This window comes from Monodelphis domestica, chromosome 5 (assembly GCF_027887165.1).
Source record: "Monodelphis domestica isolate mMonDom1 chromosome 5, mMonDom1.pri, whole genome shotgun sequence".
NCBI classification, from domain to species: domain Eukaryota; kingdom Metazoa; phylum Chordata; class Mammalia; order Didelphimorphia; family Didelphidae; genus Monodelphis; species Monodelphis domestica.
In genome coordinates, this window is record NC_077231.1 from 170,432,792 (window position 1) to 170,448,478 (window position 15,687).

Genomic DNA, 15,687 nt, shown 5'->3' on the forward strand with positions numbered 1-15,687 from the left:
ATTTAGAACATTTGTAGATGGGATCTATTATGTAGATATGAAGAAAAGTAAGTTAAATATATGGGAGATTTGTGATTTCATTTGTAATATTTTTCTTTCTATATGGAAATGTTTGTTTTGTTTGGATTTGTAAACATTTGGAATAATAATAATAATTTGAAAAAAAGAAAAACACATGGAAATATCAAGAGTAACACTACAAAAAAAAGTTTGTGAAGGTGAAAATAAAATAAAGTTACTGACCTGATTAAATCCCCAAACTGCTAAAATGGATTGAGATAGCTCCATAGTAAACTTTAGGCTCCTTAAGGAGAAAGGCTGGGGTTTTTTTGGGTTTGGTTTTGTTTTATATCCCTAGCACAATTCTTCATATATGATGGTTATTCAATAAATGTTTTTTAATTGAGTAGTAAGTCATTATTAAAAAAAAAAAGTCTGCTTTACTATTTGGATGGTAGGCTCCTGAGTTAAAACACTAATGTTAGAATAACTGAAATAATGTATGATATATAAACTAAATGCATAACGTTTTTTATTTTACAAAAATCCCCACAAAATGATTGAATTCCCATATCTACATGAGTTTCTTCCTTCAAAGTAGCCACATTGCCAAGGTTGTACTTATTCCAATAAGCTGCTATTGCTCAAAATATTCTTAGAACTCCTCTTATAGAATTGTCACCAGATCCCAATTTTTGAGCACTAAAAGAAAACCAATCTTAATGCCTTTCCTCTGTGGACCAGTCTAGCTAAGTTTAGAAAGTTGGCTACAAAGTGACAAATTTTTTTTAGCCACAACTCATGACACAGTTTAGCAAGATAAAGCAAAATTCAAAACTGCATTAGAGAACTATGTACTATGTTCCTACTCCCTTCGATCACAATTAGCATACTAAAGCATGTTCAAGCATTCTGCTGAGCAAATTTTCATTTTTTGAGAGAATATTTATTAAATTAGGGGAACATAGAAAAGTTTACCTGTCAGACTTATGGATAAGGGAAGAATTTTTGACCAAATATGGCATAGAGAAGATTATGGGAAAAAATGGATAATTTTGAATACATTAAATTTAAAAGTTTCTGCACAAACAAAACCAAATGCAAACAAAATTAGAAGGGAAACAACAAATTGGGAAAAAATTTTGATAGCAAGAGTCTCTGACAAAGGCCTCATTTCTCAAATATATAGATAACTGAGTCAAATTTATAAGAATACAAAGCTTTCCCCAATTAACAAATAGTCTAAGGATATGAGCAAGCAGTTCTTAATGCTTCAAATTACTGATTAGAAAAATGCATATTAAAAATAACACTGAGATACCACCTCACACCTATCAGAAAGGCTCATATAACCAAAAAGGAAAATGATAAATGTTGGAGGGGATGTGGGAAAATTGGGACACAATATACTGCCAGTAGATCTGTGAATTAAAACAACCACTCTAGAGAGCACTATGGAACCAAACCTAAAGGGCCATAGAACTATGTATACCCTTTAACCCAGCAATACTATGAGTATGTATCCCCAAAAGATCAGAGACAGGGGGAAAGGACCTACTTATACAAAAATATTTTTAGCAGCTCTTTTTATAGTGGCAAAGAATTGAAAAACTGAGAGTCTGTCCACTTTTTCTGCACATGACTGTTGAAGGCCATTTCCTCAGATAATTAAATCTTGGTGCAGACCTCCCTAATCTTGTTAAACTAAGGAGGGTGGAGAAAATTGTTATTGATTAGGAAATAGCTAAAGTACGGTCTGATTAGGGTGGGATAGTTTTAAAATCCACAGTATCCATCCATTTGGAAATGGCTGTACAAAATGTGGCATATGGTTTTAATGGAAAACTATTTTACCATAAGAAATGATGAACAGGGTGAGTTAAAAAAAAAAAAAACCTGGAAAGACTTATATGAACTGATGCAAAGTGAAGTGAGCAGAATCAGAACAGTGAATGCAGTAACAGTGATATTGTATAGTGATCAATTGTGAAAAACTATTGTCAACAAAACAAAGTTCCAAGATAGTTCCAAAGGATTCATGATTAAAAACAAAACAAACAAACAAAACCCACTTCCACAGCCAAGAAGGAACTGTTGGAATCTAATTACAGATAAAGCATGCCATCCTTCACTTTATTTTCTCCATGAGTTTTTTTTATTGTATATGGAAATATGTATTGCATGAAAGCCCTGATATAATCTATATCAGACTATTTACCACTTGGGAAAAGGAGAGAAGAGAGGGATAGAGAATCTGAATTGCAAAAAGTCGGAAAACAATTGTCCAAAATTGTTTCTATGCATAATTTTAAAAAAAATTCAATTAAAAAATGTTTGTTAGTGTAGCAAAGTTTATTTTACCATTGGGAAGCTTCTTAAATTAAAAATCAGAGATTCCAAAGCAAAAGAGAAATGACTTTTTTTAGCTAGCAGAATGCTTATATAGTCAATGTTTGCTATGCCATAGTCCTTACAGTTAGGAACGCTTATTTCTCAAGTCATTATGAAAAATGAAATTATAGATGACTGGTTCTCTCTTAATATATATTGCATCCTTTAAAGATAACACTACCATGAACAATAATTTCAACTAGAAAGACTAATGTGAACTAAGTTGAACTAAGTGGATTTGTATTTATTGTTTCACTTTGGGGTACCTTTACTAGTAATTCAATAGCATTCTTTTTGATCAACAAAAATTTACTTTCTCTTTATCAGTTCTCTCCACCTCAATTAAAAAAAAAAAACAAACCTTTTCTCCTTTCAGGCTAAAGGGTTATAGTGGGTGGTAGAAAAAATTAATTCTTGATAATTGAAAAATAACTATTAAACAAAATACTTGGAAAAAACATGTATAGTTAAACAAAAGAAAACCAATGCTGCACTGCCACTGCGGTCAGTTGTGGCTTTTTAACAAAAAGAAGCAGTCTATTATGCTGAGAAGTAGCATGGCACAGTTGATAGATCACTGAACTTGGATTCAAGAAGATCTGGATTTGTGACTCTGGGCAAGTCATATAACCAACAGGGGCCTTGATTTATCTGTAAAATGTAGGAATGTCATGTAGGAATGTAGGAATTGTAAGAAAAATGTAAAATGAAGGAGTTCGACTCAATGACCTCTAAAGTCTTTTCCTTCTACTCTAAACCCTTGATCCTGCTTCTTAGAATCACTTTGGTTACTTCATTCTTTACACCAAGTAAAATGACTGTGTGCCTGCAGACCATACCTATCAACTGTGATTTAAAGCTGATGTTCCAGTAAGTGGTTGTTGTTTTTTTTTGCTTTATTTATTTTTGCATTCTGATGTTTCCTTATTTCACCTTATAAAAAAGCTAATGGATATAAACAAGGCTATCAACAATGTAATAGCATTTCTAGTATAGCAGTTTTGAAATTCTTTATTTAGAACTGACTTTTTTTGTTGTTGTTACCTAGAAAATCACCAAAGGAAGAAGGAGTGAATATAATCAACAATTTATAGAGAAAGTAATGTAATAGCAAAAGACAATTTGTGGATTTTTCATTTATTTTAAAATTATGACCAAATCAAACATAAGTTCTGTTATATAGTAACACCTCAATTAATTGGGAGTTGTTATCCAATAACAACCACAACCCAAGAAAACAAGTAATCTACTTTAAAAGCCTCCAAATAGCTAAACTAGATGCCACAAAATCCATACCTTTAACTTGTAGGAGAGACTCTTCAAGGCTACTATTTCCTGCGATTTTAAGTACAATTCTAAAAAAAAAAACCTTAATAATCCGGTTTCTTTTCTTAGTTTCTGGCTCTTTGGAATAGCAGCATTATTAGGGTTAGGGCAGCTGATGAGGGCCTACTAAAAGAATAAGAACAGTAAGAAGTGATATCTAAAGAGTGAAAGAAAAAACAACAATTATAAAAGGCAGCTACAGAAACACAGAAAATAGACTAGTATCACGTAGCACATAAACAGCCCTATTTAAAATACCTCAACTGACACTATGAAGGTATGAGAAAGCACAGTATGAAATTGATGCTGTATCTCATGTCCTCGAGTCAGCAGGAAAGAAATCACTGCATATAGTCTGCTTAAGGTTATTCTATAATATTAAAAAGATGTGGAAACACGGGATTTTATAAGTGGAAGGAGATTTAGTCCCTGCCCTCCCCATAATCTTCCTCATCCCTACTTACTGTATTCCTGCCCTCACTTTGCAGATGCACCCTCAGAGGTGAAGGAGGCTGGACCAGTCTCAGAATCTATTTAGTGACTAAATCAAGGCTTATACCCAGATCTCATGATTTCTTATTCAACACATTCTACCACCTTATTTCCTGGGAATTCCAGATTCATTTTTCTTCATTAAAAAACAAACAAACAAATACTAAGGAAGACATAACTCTATTAGGAAGAAAACTTATGTTCAACATGATCACAATAATGACTAACATGTCACTATTGAAATGAGTGTCCTAAGTCCAAGGTCCAGTGCATATATGTAATTTAATTGGCACTTTAAGAAAAAGGAATATAGATCCTAAAGCAGTTTCTTACTTTGTCCATTGTAAAAGATGCATATATGAGTGGGGGGGGGGGAGTGGGATCAAACTTGTCTTTCAGATTTAATCAAAAAACCATTTCTACCAAAATGTCACCTGTAATTAAACATCAATAGTTATGATTAACAGAGTGTAACATACATATATAAGACCTTTGACTTCTGGAAATGGAAACAATGGATAGCTGTTTTATAAGTGAATCACTGAAACCTCACATTTATGTTTCAGAAACAAACAAAAAAAAAGGTTTATAGTCAGTCTTAGTAGGCATTCTCTAGCTTTGGGAATACATTTTGAGGAATTACAGATTTTTATAACTCAAAGGGACCCTACAGATCATTTAGTGGAAACCCCTTCTGTTACAGATGAAGAAACGACATCCAAAGAGGTTAAATTATTTATTCAATGTCACACAACTCATTAGCAATGTAACTGGAACTAGAACATAGTCCAGTGTTTTCTACCCCTGACTGGCATTTGAAAGCCAAAGACATTTATACACTTGAAAATAATTTTCATTGAGCTAGAAAGAAAATATACTACAGGTAGCTTATTTCACCACTAGGAAGATTCTTAAATTAAAACTCCAAGAGCAAATATTTCATAGTAAAAGAGGTCTGACTTTTTAACCCAGCAGAATGCTTGTATAGGCAACATTTTTAGGCTAACTATCATCCTTGCAGAACTATCTTTATCCCCAAGTCAGGCTTTAGAGGTATGTATCATTATGCAGATCTTGGTCTAGAATGGCATTTACCAAGAGTGAAAGGAGTATCAAAAGTAAAAGGATAATGCTTTCGTGAAATCTATAATCAAGATTAATTTAGAACTCCTTGTTTTTGGATAACTTTCAAATAATGCTTTTCAGGGGGAACTTTTCTCTTAACATTGTTTATCTACTGTAATTTAGGGATGCTCATCAAGACAAAATGTGTATTCCTTATGCTATTAAAGAATAAAATTGAATAGCAAGGTTTATACGAAAGAATTATAATGTACATTTAAGCCCTTGCTTTAACTACTAAGTTATTTTGTCTCTTAGCAATGATTTTATGCTCTTGTGAAACGAACTATTCTAGTCACCTTAGTTTTGTTAATAGAAAAGCAGAGATGTGCTGGAAAATGTTTGACAACCGGTTCACTGGGAAAACAGGACACACTTTTAAGTCTAATCTGCATTACGAACATTTTGTCTACTGCTTTAAGTTCTAGAAACCAACAAATGAATCAAGTTCTGATTTGTAGCATTTGTTAATTTCTGAGAGTGTAAATGCTCAGATTGAAAATTTAACAATTGGATATCCTATTTGAACTGGCTCCCTGAACATCCTATTTTGGAGGTACTAATGTTCACCACTTGGTAAGGTACATATGAATAAAGCATCGTGAACCTAAGGAAATATTTAAATGAATTTAGTTAAATTCAAAATAGGTCTTATAAGAGGAACAGCTTTTCAAAAATTTTTTAAAGCTTCCTTTGGCTTTCTAACTTTAACCTACTATTTACCAATTCTCTAAGTATTACTTAGAATACATTTTAGCATACTTTAAAGGGCTCTCAGATTAATTGTGAGCAGCATTTTCCCTTAGGAAGGTCTACATAATGTATTTGAATGGGACCCAAATGTAACAAACATTGTGATGTCCTACATTTTTAATTGTTTGAATTACCTGGTATATAAGGAAAAGAACAAAGCAGACTTTTTAAGTTGCTATTACTTTAACTGCTTATAGGTCTCTATACATGTTATATTTTCCTATTATATCTATTAATTTTTCCAGATTGCTTTTTATTAAAATGATACTGAAAAATTTTGAGAGCTATATTGAATATCATATACTCAAGATGATAATCACAATCAAGTACCAAGGGGAATCCAAGTAGAGCCAAATCAAGTGTCTAACATCCATACAACTCAATAGAGCATACTGCAAACGACTCTTACTATTTTCCTGAACAGCACGAAGACCATCTAAATATTTAGCATCTTACTAAACTATGCTGGGAACTTTGGATCTTATCCCTTCACTATGGAAAAGAGCCTCTACTTGTGCTGTAGGAGACTCAATTCTGCCACCAATTTTTCCCAGTCAAGAATGGAAGTCTTGATTACCACTTGCAGGCAATGTTTTCAATAGCACTTTGTTTTTACTTCATTAAAACATTTTAAGTAGTTATTTTTCTCAAATTGTCCTATTAGAATGGAAGCTCCAAGAAGGCAGGAATCACCTTATCCAAATCTTCCATCATTATCACCCTGTAGGATAATTCTACGTAGAATAGATATGTTTATTGGATTAAGTTTCCAGTAGCAGATGAGATTCACTGCTAAAGTTTGATGCATTTGAAAACACTCTTTAGTGACAAATAGAAATGGAAGATTGAACACATCCTTTTGTAAATCAATAGCTTTGGGAAAATGCTTCATTAATGAAGAACAAGGTGGTTCCTGGAAATGAAACATTCTGGATGAAATGCCTAGAGGGAATTATTTCAAAAAACTGTGCTGCAGCACATGAAATCAGTAAAAAGGAGGTACTAAAGTACCAATTTGAAGGCTTCCATAAATTTATAGTTTTCAAATGGAAAGCCATTTAATGTAAAGTTTTTCTAGTTCACATGCCAACAAAACCCTGAACCAAAACCTTTATTTATGAACACTAGTAATTGACACTGAAACTAAACAGAGTATTCTCTAAAATTTATTTACAGTCAATAAATTAAAGAGCAAAATACAACCAGATTATAAACCTTGATATATCCACATCAAATAGAACTGTCCAGGGAAACACTTCAGTTCCATCACGAACAATTGCTTTCTAATGCACTTAAGACATAAGTCTATATAAAAGGCTTTAAACACACCAATCTAAAGCAAGTATTTTATATCTCCATTAAAAACCATCAAATTCAAGACTGCTGTGGCAATGCTAATTTTAAAAATTCTACAATGAATTTCATTATTACTTGAACTTTTTGTATTCAAATATTTTAAAATGAATCTCTATGTAGGAGTTTTCAGAAAAAAAATAATCCTACAATTTACACATTGGGTCAAGAACTGTCAGCCACCAGCATCAAAGTTATACATGTCCAATAGAGTATTCAAATTGGACAAAGTAAATACACACTACAACAGCAACACTCAGCTATCAACAATGAAGTATGCCCTCAACAATCATCAGTTTATAGGTTTCTTAGTCAGGAAAGTAGGATGCTGGTTGGCAGGAAGTAGGGTCAAAATGATAATAAAAAATTTAAATATTATTTGAAGCACCCATCATACTTAGGCACTCAAAAAAAAAAAAATATGGCAAGAAAGGTTTGTAAATTCCTTTCTAGCTTACACTCCATTTGTGCCATGTGAGATGTAAAGATAAAAGAAGGCAAGAGAATGAATAAAAATGATATTTAGGGTTTCTAAAATATTTTATACAAACTAAACTACATATTTTCTTTAGACGGTGGTGGTAAATGAATGTTCCTACCCTCCCCTGCCAATAAAGGCCATTGTGCTGATTTACCTTCCACACAGTTGCCAAAAATATTGTACTTTACCAACTACATTAGCGGCTTCTTCATATTTTAGAAATTACATTGGCTTTATTTTAAAAGAAACTTGGCAAAAATAAAAATTTCACACAATAGTTTACAAACTAGAAATGGCATTGTTCTGTGAGACCATATAAATTAAGTATTGGACCCAGGATGGACAATCAGAGCCAATTGAAGCCAAAGAAAGCTAAAATCTAGGGAAGCATTTAGACAAGTCACAAATTTACTAAATTTCAAAAGCATAAGAGGAAAAATTTTTTAAACCTCATTCAAAATAAATATATGATGTCAACAGTTGTTTGATAGTAATGTGCTGAGCAAGAGTTATAAAATTCATCCTCCAAGCAAATTTCAAAATCATCTAGGAAATATCTGGATAATCCACAGACTGCAGTCACATTCTATTATGGCCATTAGGTCAGTTTTAGAAACTTAAATTCTTATAAAACTACATAAAATGGCATCAGTGATATGATACAGACATCTTTTTTCACATACCTAAAAATTAATACTAGGTTCTTCAAAGGAATACAATGCATATGAAATACAGCTAGGTATGAAAACTTGTAATCCAAAAGGTAAATTTAGGATTCCAATTTAACATTTCTTCATATTCTAATAAGTTATCCACTTTTATTTACTCATGTGACTATATGGTTTTTGTTTAAGTCACTGAATGAGTGAATTATGGACCATGAGAAGACTGCTGAAAAAAAACTGTCACGAAGTCATTTTTACATTAGAAAAAAACATTTACAAAAATCAAACAAACAAAAAAGGCAATGGTCTATTGAGTCTGCAAGATCTCATTTCAAAAGCTAAGCCAATGAGTTCTAGGAATACAAAAGTCAAAAATGCAACTCTTTTCTTATATTCCCTAAGAAGCTGCCAAGCAGAGTTAAACCTCAGAACTGAGGTTCTCATATTCCAACTTCCAGCCTGGAATGGATTTTTCCATAGCAGAATAATTAAAATCTTGAAAGATAGTGGTACAAAAAAACACTACTTGACCCTTTTAGGTATTGCAGTGATAACTGGTTATGGCACCACTGGCTACAAACCATTAAGTCTTGCTGCCACCATTACCAAAGGCACTTGGATAATCTAGAATCCCACATTTGGCAAGAGTATAAACACTAATATAAAACAGTAATTGAAGGGTTAGCATTAAGTGTGGCTAGCCTATTGGTTATCATGGTCTTAAGTTGATAGAAAAAGACCAGAACTGCAGATAATTTATGAATGGAGAAGAGGAATCCAAACTTTTTATCTTGAACACAAAATCAACAACTTGATTTTGTCATAACATTGGGGGATTTTTTTGGAAGAAAAAGGTTGACTGCTAGGTTGGGCATCTCTTGTTATCTAATAACCAAAAAATAAAAAAGCAGGTATTTGGCCCAATTTAAATTACAAGCAATTATTAAATAGCAAGAAATGTCTCCACCCCTCTCAGTCATTACTACTCAAGTCCTAAAATTAATTTGTGTATTCTGCCTACCATTTCATAAGGATTTTAATTCATACACATTCATTTTTCATCTATAAATCCTTCTGCTTCGATTAATCTTGCTGGATTTGTATGCTAAACCAGTACATGGACCCAAGCCAATTTACCTCCAGTTTTATTTGGTGCCCTATTTTATCGGTGTAACCAACACTAGGTTCTTTAAAAATCAGTTCATTTTTCATCACAAGCCATGTTGTTTCAATGCATTTTCATTTTTATTCATTTTAACTGAATTTAACAAGTCAGCTTTTTCTAAACAAAATGGTATAAAAAAGCAGTAAGCTACTATTATCTTCAGGTGCTCAGTAAATATAAACTTAATTCAGATATAAAAAATTTTTTAAATGACTAAAAAATGTTTAAAGTTCTATTTTGTGACTCTTTATAATCACTGAGCCCATGAAACTCAAAGCCATACAAATCCTTGCACCAATAACAGTCATATAAGCCCTGAACCTTTTAAAAACGTATACTTAGGTCAAAGCTCCAGGAGCCAGTAAAAACTGGGGAACACATGGGATTCAGAATACCCTGAGCACATATTAGTGCAATACCACAAAACATCCATAATCCTCCGTCCAGAAAGAGGGGTGGCGGTAGTGGTGGTGGTGGAAAAGAAAGAAGCTAAGTAAAATCTGGCTTTATTATACAAGCATGAAACAAAATTCCTTTGGAAAAATAATGACTTCTTCGGTGGACTTCCAGACCAGTGAGGTAGAGTCCAAAAGGGAGAAAACGGATCTGCCCCCTAGAGTCCAGGCGACTTCTCAGTCTGGGGTGAGGGGTGAGGCGTGGGGGTAGGGGAAGGATGCGGTCCTGCCCCTTCGGGAGTCCAGGTGTGCCTTCTCCATTCAGCGGAATCAAGGTTGAAGAGGAACAAGACCCAGATGGTTCCTTCATCCTGGGACGGGGGAGCAGGGGGAAGGGGAGAAGCAATCAGATGAACCTTCTTTGCCCATAAAGTGCACTAAGGGGACACGGTCCAGGCCGGAATTGTAAACACTAGACTGACACTTGTTCATTTCTCCTGGCGGAAGCTCAGTCCCCAGGGGAGTCGGCGGCACCGGCGGCATCGACTCCTCGGTTTGAAAAGTGGGGAAGAAAGGTGGTGGGCAGTCCCACCGTGTGGAAGAGAGAAGTCTCCGCGTGTAGACGGGTAGCCGAGCCAGGATCCATAGGAAGGGGATGGGGCTGGGGTGGGGGATCGGTGAGGGTTGGTCCCCTCTAAGTCTCAGGACGTGGCTACGGGAAAGCGGCGGAGCCTCACTACGGGCTCTAGGTTCACTCGCAGGACCTGCTGGGCTCTGCGCCGCGCCGCCGCCAGGCTCCGCTCGCCCCACACGTCGTGGCCGACGCGGATGGTGGGGAAGGTGGTCAGTACCGGGGTGGCTGCTTTCCAGATCTCCTCCAGGGTCCGGCCCCCAAAGCGGCCCGCGTGGGGCAGCAGCAGTAGCGGAGGTGGGGGCGAGGGCAGGGCGGGGGTCGGTGGCGAGGGTTCGGGACGCGGCGGGGGCAGCAGGAGCAAGGGCGCGGGCTGGGGCTGTTGGGGCAGTGCCGGCTGCTGTTTCTTGACTCTCCTGGCGGCTCCAGCTCCTCGGCGCCTCCTTCTGGCCGCCGCTCCGGGAGCTGGCCGGCGGGACGGCGGCGGGGGTAGCAGCGGCGACGGCGACTCCCCGCCGCGAGCGAGGTGGCTGTTCGCGGCAGGAGGAGGTCCCGGGGGGTCCGGGACCAGGGCCCGGCAGGATGAGTAACCATAGACGTCCTTGCTGCGGAGAATATGCGGGGAGAACTGGTGCTTGAGGCTGCATAGGAAGCTCCAGAGCTCGGCGTCCGAGCTCATGAACTCGGTGCTGCGGGGCATGAAGAGCTTGAAGGCGTCGCCCAGTGCCTTGGTGCTGCCGGCCAGGGACAGCTGCGAGCGCGAGTACACCACCTTTTCCTCCCGTTCCGCGGCCAGCCCGTCACCTCCTCTCGCCCTGAGGCCGCCGCCCGGGGCCGCTGCAGCTGCGGCGGCAGCAGCCGCCACCACCGCCGGGGCCGCCGCCCGGGGCCGCCGCCGCCGTCTCCTCACGCTCCGCCGCATGGGTGCCTCCTCGGGACGGCCACGGCCGGCGCCGGCGCCTGGGCTGCCTCCCGCCCTCCCCCGCGTTGTCTTCCGCCGGGGCGGCGGTGGCTGCTGCTGTTGCCTCCCGCCCGGCACTTCTTTCGTTACTTTTCTCGCCTCCGCCGCCGCCCCTCCCCCTCAGCCACCGAGGGCGGAGGACGCGAGTGGATATCCTGCCGCCCCGAACAAAATGGCGCCCGGCGCCCACCCCTGGGCTTTGTCATTGGACACCACCACCCGCTCCCCCCCTCTTCTTCTCTTTCTTCTCCCCCTCTCTTTCTTCCCCTGGCCCTCTCTTTCTTTAAATGTGTCCGCCCCAGGCTCCTCCCACTGTCGTCCTGGCCCCACCCATTGGGTGCCCTCGTAAGAAAGGGGAGGGAAGGGGAAAGATGTGGAAGAGTCTAGGTCTAGGAAGATGGTGGCTGGGATGGTTGGATATGGTGGTGATGGTGGTGGGTGTTGGACTTTAGAGTCACCCGAAGTTGGGTGGTGTAGGTTCTGATGGCATGTCAAGAGTAAAGTGTGTGCCAATTCCTCTATGGGAAGGGAGGGTCAAAGTTACACCCCAGGTTAAGTATGAGTATTGCTAACCTGCCACCTAGGTCTTCATTCTGAATGAAATAAAATGGACACGTCATTAAAAATCATTGATTTAGAGCCAGAAGGTACCTTAGAGATCATCTATCTTAACTCCTTCCTTTAATGAATGAAGAAACTGAGATTACGGAGACTGAGGAGATCAAATGATTCCCTCAAAAGCCACATCTGGATTCAAACCATTGGCAGACTTCTGACTCCAAACCTAGCATTCTTTCCAGTCAAACCAAAGGTTTCAACTATCAGCAGAGCGGTGGAATTGGAATATCAATCACTCCATGCTAGGACATCACAAAATTCCAATTTAAACCACCCCCCTCCACACATACCCTACCCCCTCCCAAAGTCACTATTATTATTATTTCCTGCCTTCTATCCTTCCTACTCTTAGCTTTCCTGTCTCCCAGTCATCTCAAGAATGGCCTAGTGATCCAGAGACATTTAGATAATCTTGTGAAATAAGAAAAGTCTTAATAAAAAAGGATTTTGTGTTTGTGAGATATCAGAAAGCAAGATGATAAACTGATGATAAACTTTCATGGTCTGGGAAACTAAACTCAATAATTCTTATTCAAATTGAGAGGCATTTGAGAACTTGGAATCAATTATAAGCATTGAATCTATGTCACCACTTTGAATCAATAAAATGTTCCATTTGAAGATATATTTGAAAACACTACCTACTTTGATATTCACAGCCTCCTCCAACTAGTGTGGAGAGGAATATTGTGGAAGTCATTCATTCACCTAGCTTCAAGGGGAAAAAACAAAATTGTTTTAGGGAAAATCCAACATATTTTTTAAAAGCTTAAGGGAGAATGTTTAAAATGCATTTATCTTGAAATTGGAGAGAGAAAAATATTAGGATTCAGGCACTGAATAATGGAACAAGAAAAGATAAGTGCTAAAAATAGAGCTTAAACGATTTTATGACCAATAATTTATATTTATACTATATTTTAATCAGAAGTAACTCAAAGAGTTTAATCCTTTCAGTTCAAAAATTCTCTGAAAACAGTATATAGAGGTAGGTAGCAGATTTAACTCTTCATTGCCCAGTTTCTTGTCTGCCTGGAGAATTACTGAATAATGCAGTTACAGTGAATGTGGATTGTATATTATCATTCAGAGTCCAAATTTTAACTTTGAAAGATCTAAGAAACCATCCCCTCCAACTCTTTTAATGGAGGAGGAAAGTGAGGCTTGTGGGGAGGTTAAATGATTGATCCAAACATCACACAGCTAGTGGCAGAGCTGGGAATAATGCTCAGGGCTCCTTATTTCCTACAGTCCACAGCTTTTTCACCAGATGATAAAGATGATAGCTTACATATAACACCTTTTTTGGTTTGCAAATCACTTGACATACATTATTTCCTTTAATCCTCACAATAACTTTCAGAGGGTAAGAACTGTAAGCATTACTGATGAGGAAACCAAAGCTAAGAGGTCAGTGACTTTCCCAGGGTCGTGCATCTGGTAAATATCTGAAAGATGTGAACAGAGGTCTGCCTGTCTCCCAGTCTAACATTCTAAAGAATATATTATGATCTTGTCACATCACAAGACTCCTAAACTCCTAGACTAATACTTCATTAAAATCACAGTAATTTTCTGTAGGTAGGAAGAGTAGACACTCTTTAAAGAAGAATTATCTTGTTTACCTATATGACCCTCTGACATATTGCCTTAAGAATACTAGATACTCCCTAAAGGTTTATAGAAAAATCATTTACTTGAAAAATACACACAAGAATACAAAATCATGAAGCCAAGTTTTGAGTTTGCCTTAGAAATAGAATTGTTTCCTATGCTCATAAAAAGAATTCATGTTGCAATGTTTCTTTTTATCACCATTTCAATAATTCTGGGAATACATAGGAATGTAAACGTTGAATAATTCCCATTGGAATGTCCCAGAGAACTGACTTTTAAAATCATTAGAAAGTAAGTCAGTGGGAAGTTAGGGGAATTTTATAAGGAAAGAAAAGGTCAAATAAAGAGTTATATAGTACTGCTTTAGTTTTTATCATAACTATTATATCATGCTAATTGCCATCAAATAAGTACTGCATGTTCTTTTCATTAAGAAATGTTTAAACCAAATGAAGATTTTTTAATGGAAATGAATATACAAATATGTATATATACATATGGAATTTGTGAAATTAAACAACTCTTCATTGTGATTTTAATTTAAAGAAAACATTATCACAAATTACTTAGTTTTCCAACCTTTCTTTAATAGCAGCAGTAGGAATAGTAGACATTTTTATGATACTGTAAGGTTTGCAAAGTGATGATATGCACATATAACTGTCTTCTTTCTACTGAAAACCAAACAAGATTCTTTAATTCTTGAATACTGTTTTGTAACTAAGATCAAAATTGTTTTTAAATTGTTATAATATTGACTTTTGAATATACCAATGTTTGTTTTACCCAGCTTTTTTTTTTCCCTTTAGTGCTTCCTCCTTTGGTATCTCTACTTCTTATTCTACTGTTTCTATTAATGATTTAGAGTAGATTTCTTACAAATAGCCATTTGTCCACCCTTTAGGGACAAATTAAAATGGCAACAGAAAGAAAAATAATTGATTTCTTTTACTACCTGTTAACCTCCTGTGGGGAGTCAGATTCAGTAAATTCTATTCAATATACATTAAGTACCTATGTGCTATATGGCTAGGGGATATACAAAATTTTGATAAGGTAGTCTCCTGCTTTGCCCTCATGGAGTTTAGTACCACAGAGGTTGCTGAAACCTTCTGGAGGGATGATAATTTTTATATATACTTGCAAGTTGGAATTAAGGGATTTAAATTCATTTTAAATTAAAGTTATTATTAAATTAATTAAAGATTAAATTCATTTGTATGATTCCTAGAATTGTTCAGAATTTTGTACTTATGTACTTTGGTACTCTAAGGATCCTTGGTTTCACTGGGAGTAGATTGGTGCTACCTTTAATAAAACCAATTGTAATCCTGCAAACCTTAACAGTCTTTATGAGTTATTTTTATGAGTTTATGAGTTATTACAGTTTATATATATGTGTGTGTATATGTATTCACTCAAGCTATTATAAATCTTATAAATAAATAAGTAAACAGTAGACATGAGAATAAACAAGAATATCTTATAGGCATGTTCTCTATATAAAGTTAGTTTAAAAAGAAGTCAACCAGAAATAATCATACTTAAATGCTCTAACTGAAAGATGAAAATTAAATTTTCTTTCTTAGCTACTCTACTTAACCATGCAGTTTTTTGTGAAATTCATTGTACTCTTCAAAGAATTCCAGTTGAGAATATTTGTTATGTTTTTTGTGGTTTAACCAATATCCTCTAAGCCCTATTTCTCATAATTAAA

General features: G+C 36.7%; 1 protein-coding gene across 1 annotated transcript; it reads right to left on the minus strand.

Annotated features, from left to right (window-relative positions):
- Positions 1 to 7,228: 7,228 nt before the first annotated feature.
- Positions 7,229 to 12,090, minus strand: CCDC71L (coiled-coil domain containing 71 like). Its single transcript, XM_056799521.1, has one exon. The coding sequence runs from the start codon at positions 11,694 to 11,696 to the stop codon at positions 10,845 to 10,847; it is 852 nt and encodes a 283-aa protein (XP_056655499.1). The 5' UTR covers positions 11,697 to 12,090; the 3' UTR covers positions 7,229 to 10,844.
- Positions 12,091 to 15,687: the final 3,597 nt, after the last annotated feature.

Bases quoted from the DNA above. Each gene is read 5' to 3' on its own strand.
- CCDC71L (XM_056799521.1), bottom strand. From the start codon at position 11,696: ATGCGGCGGAGCGTGAGGAGACGGCGGCGGCGGCCCCGGGCGGCGGCC.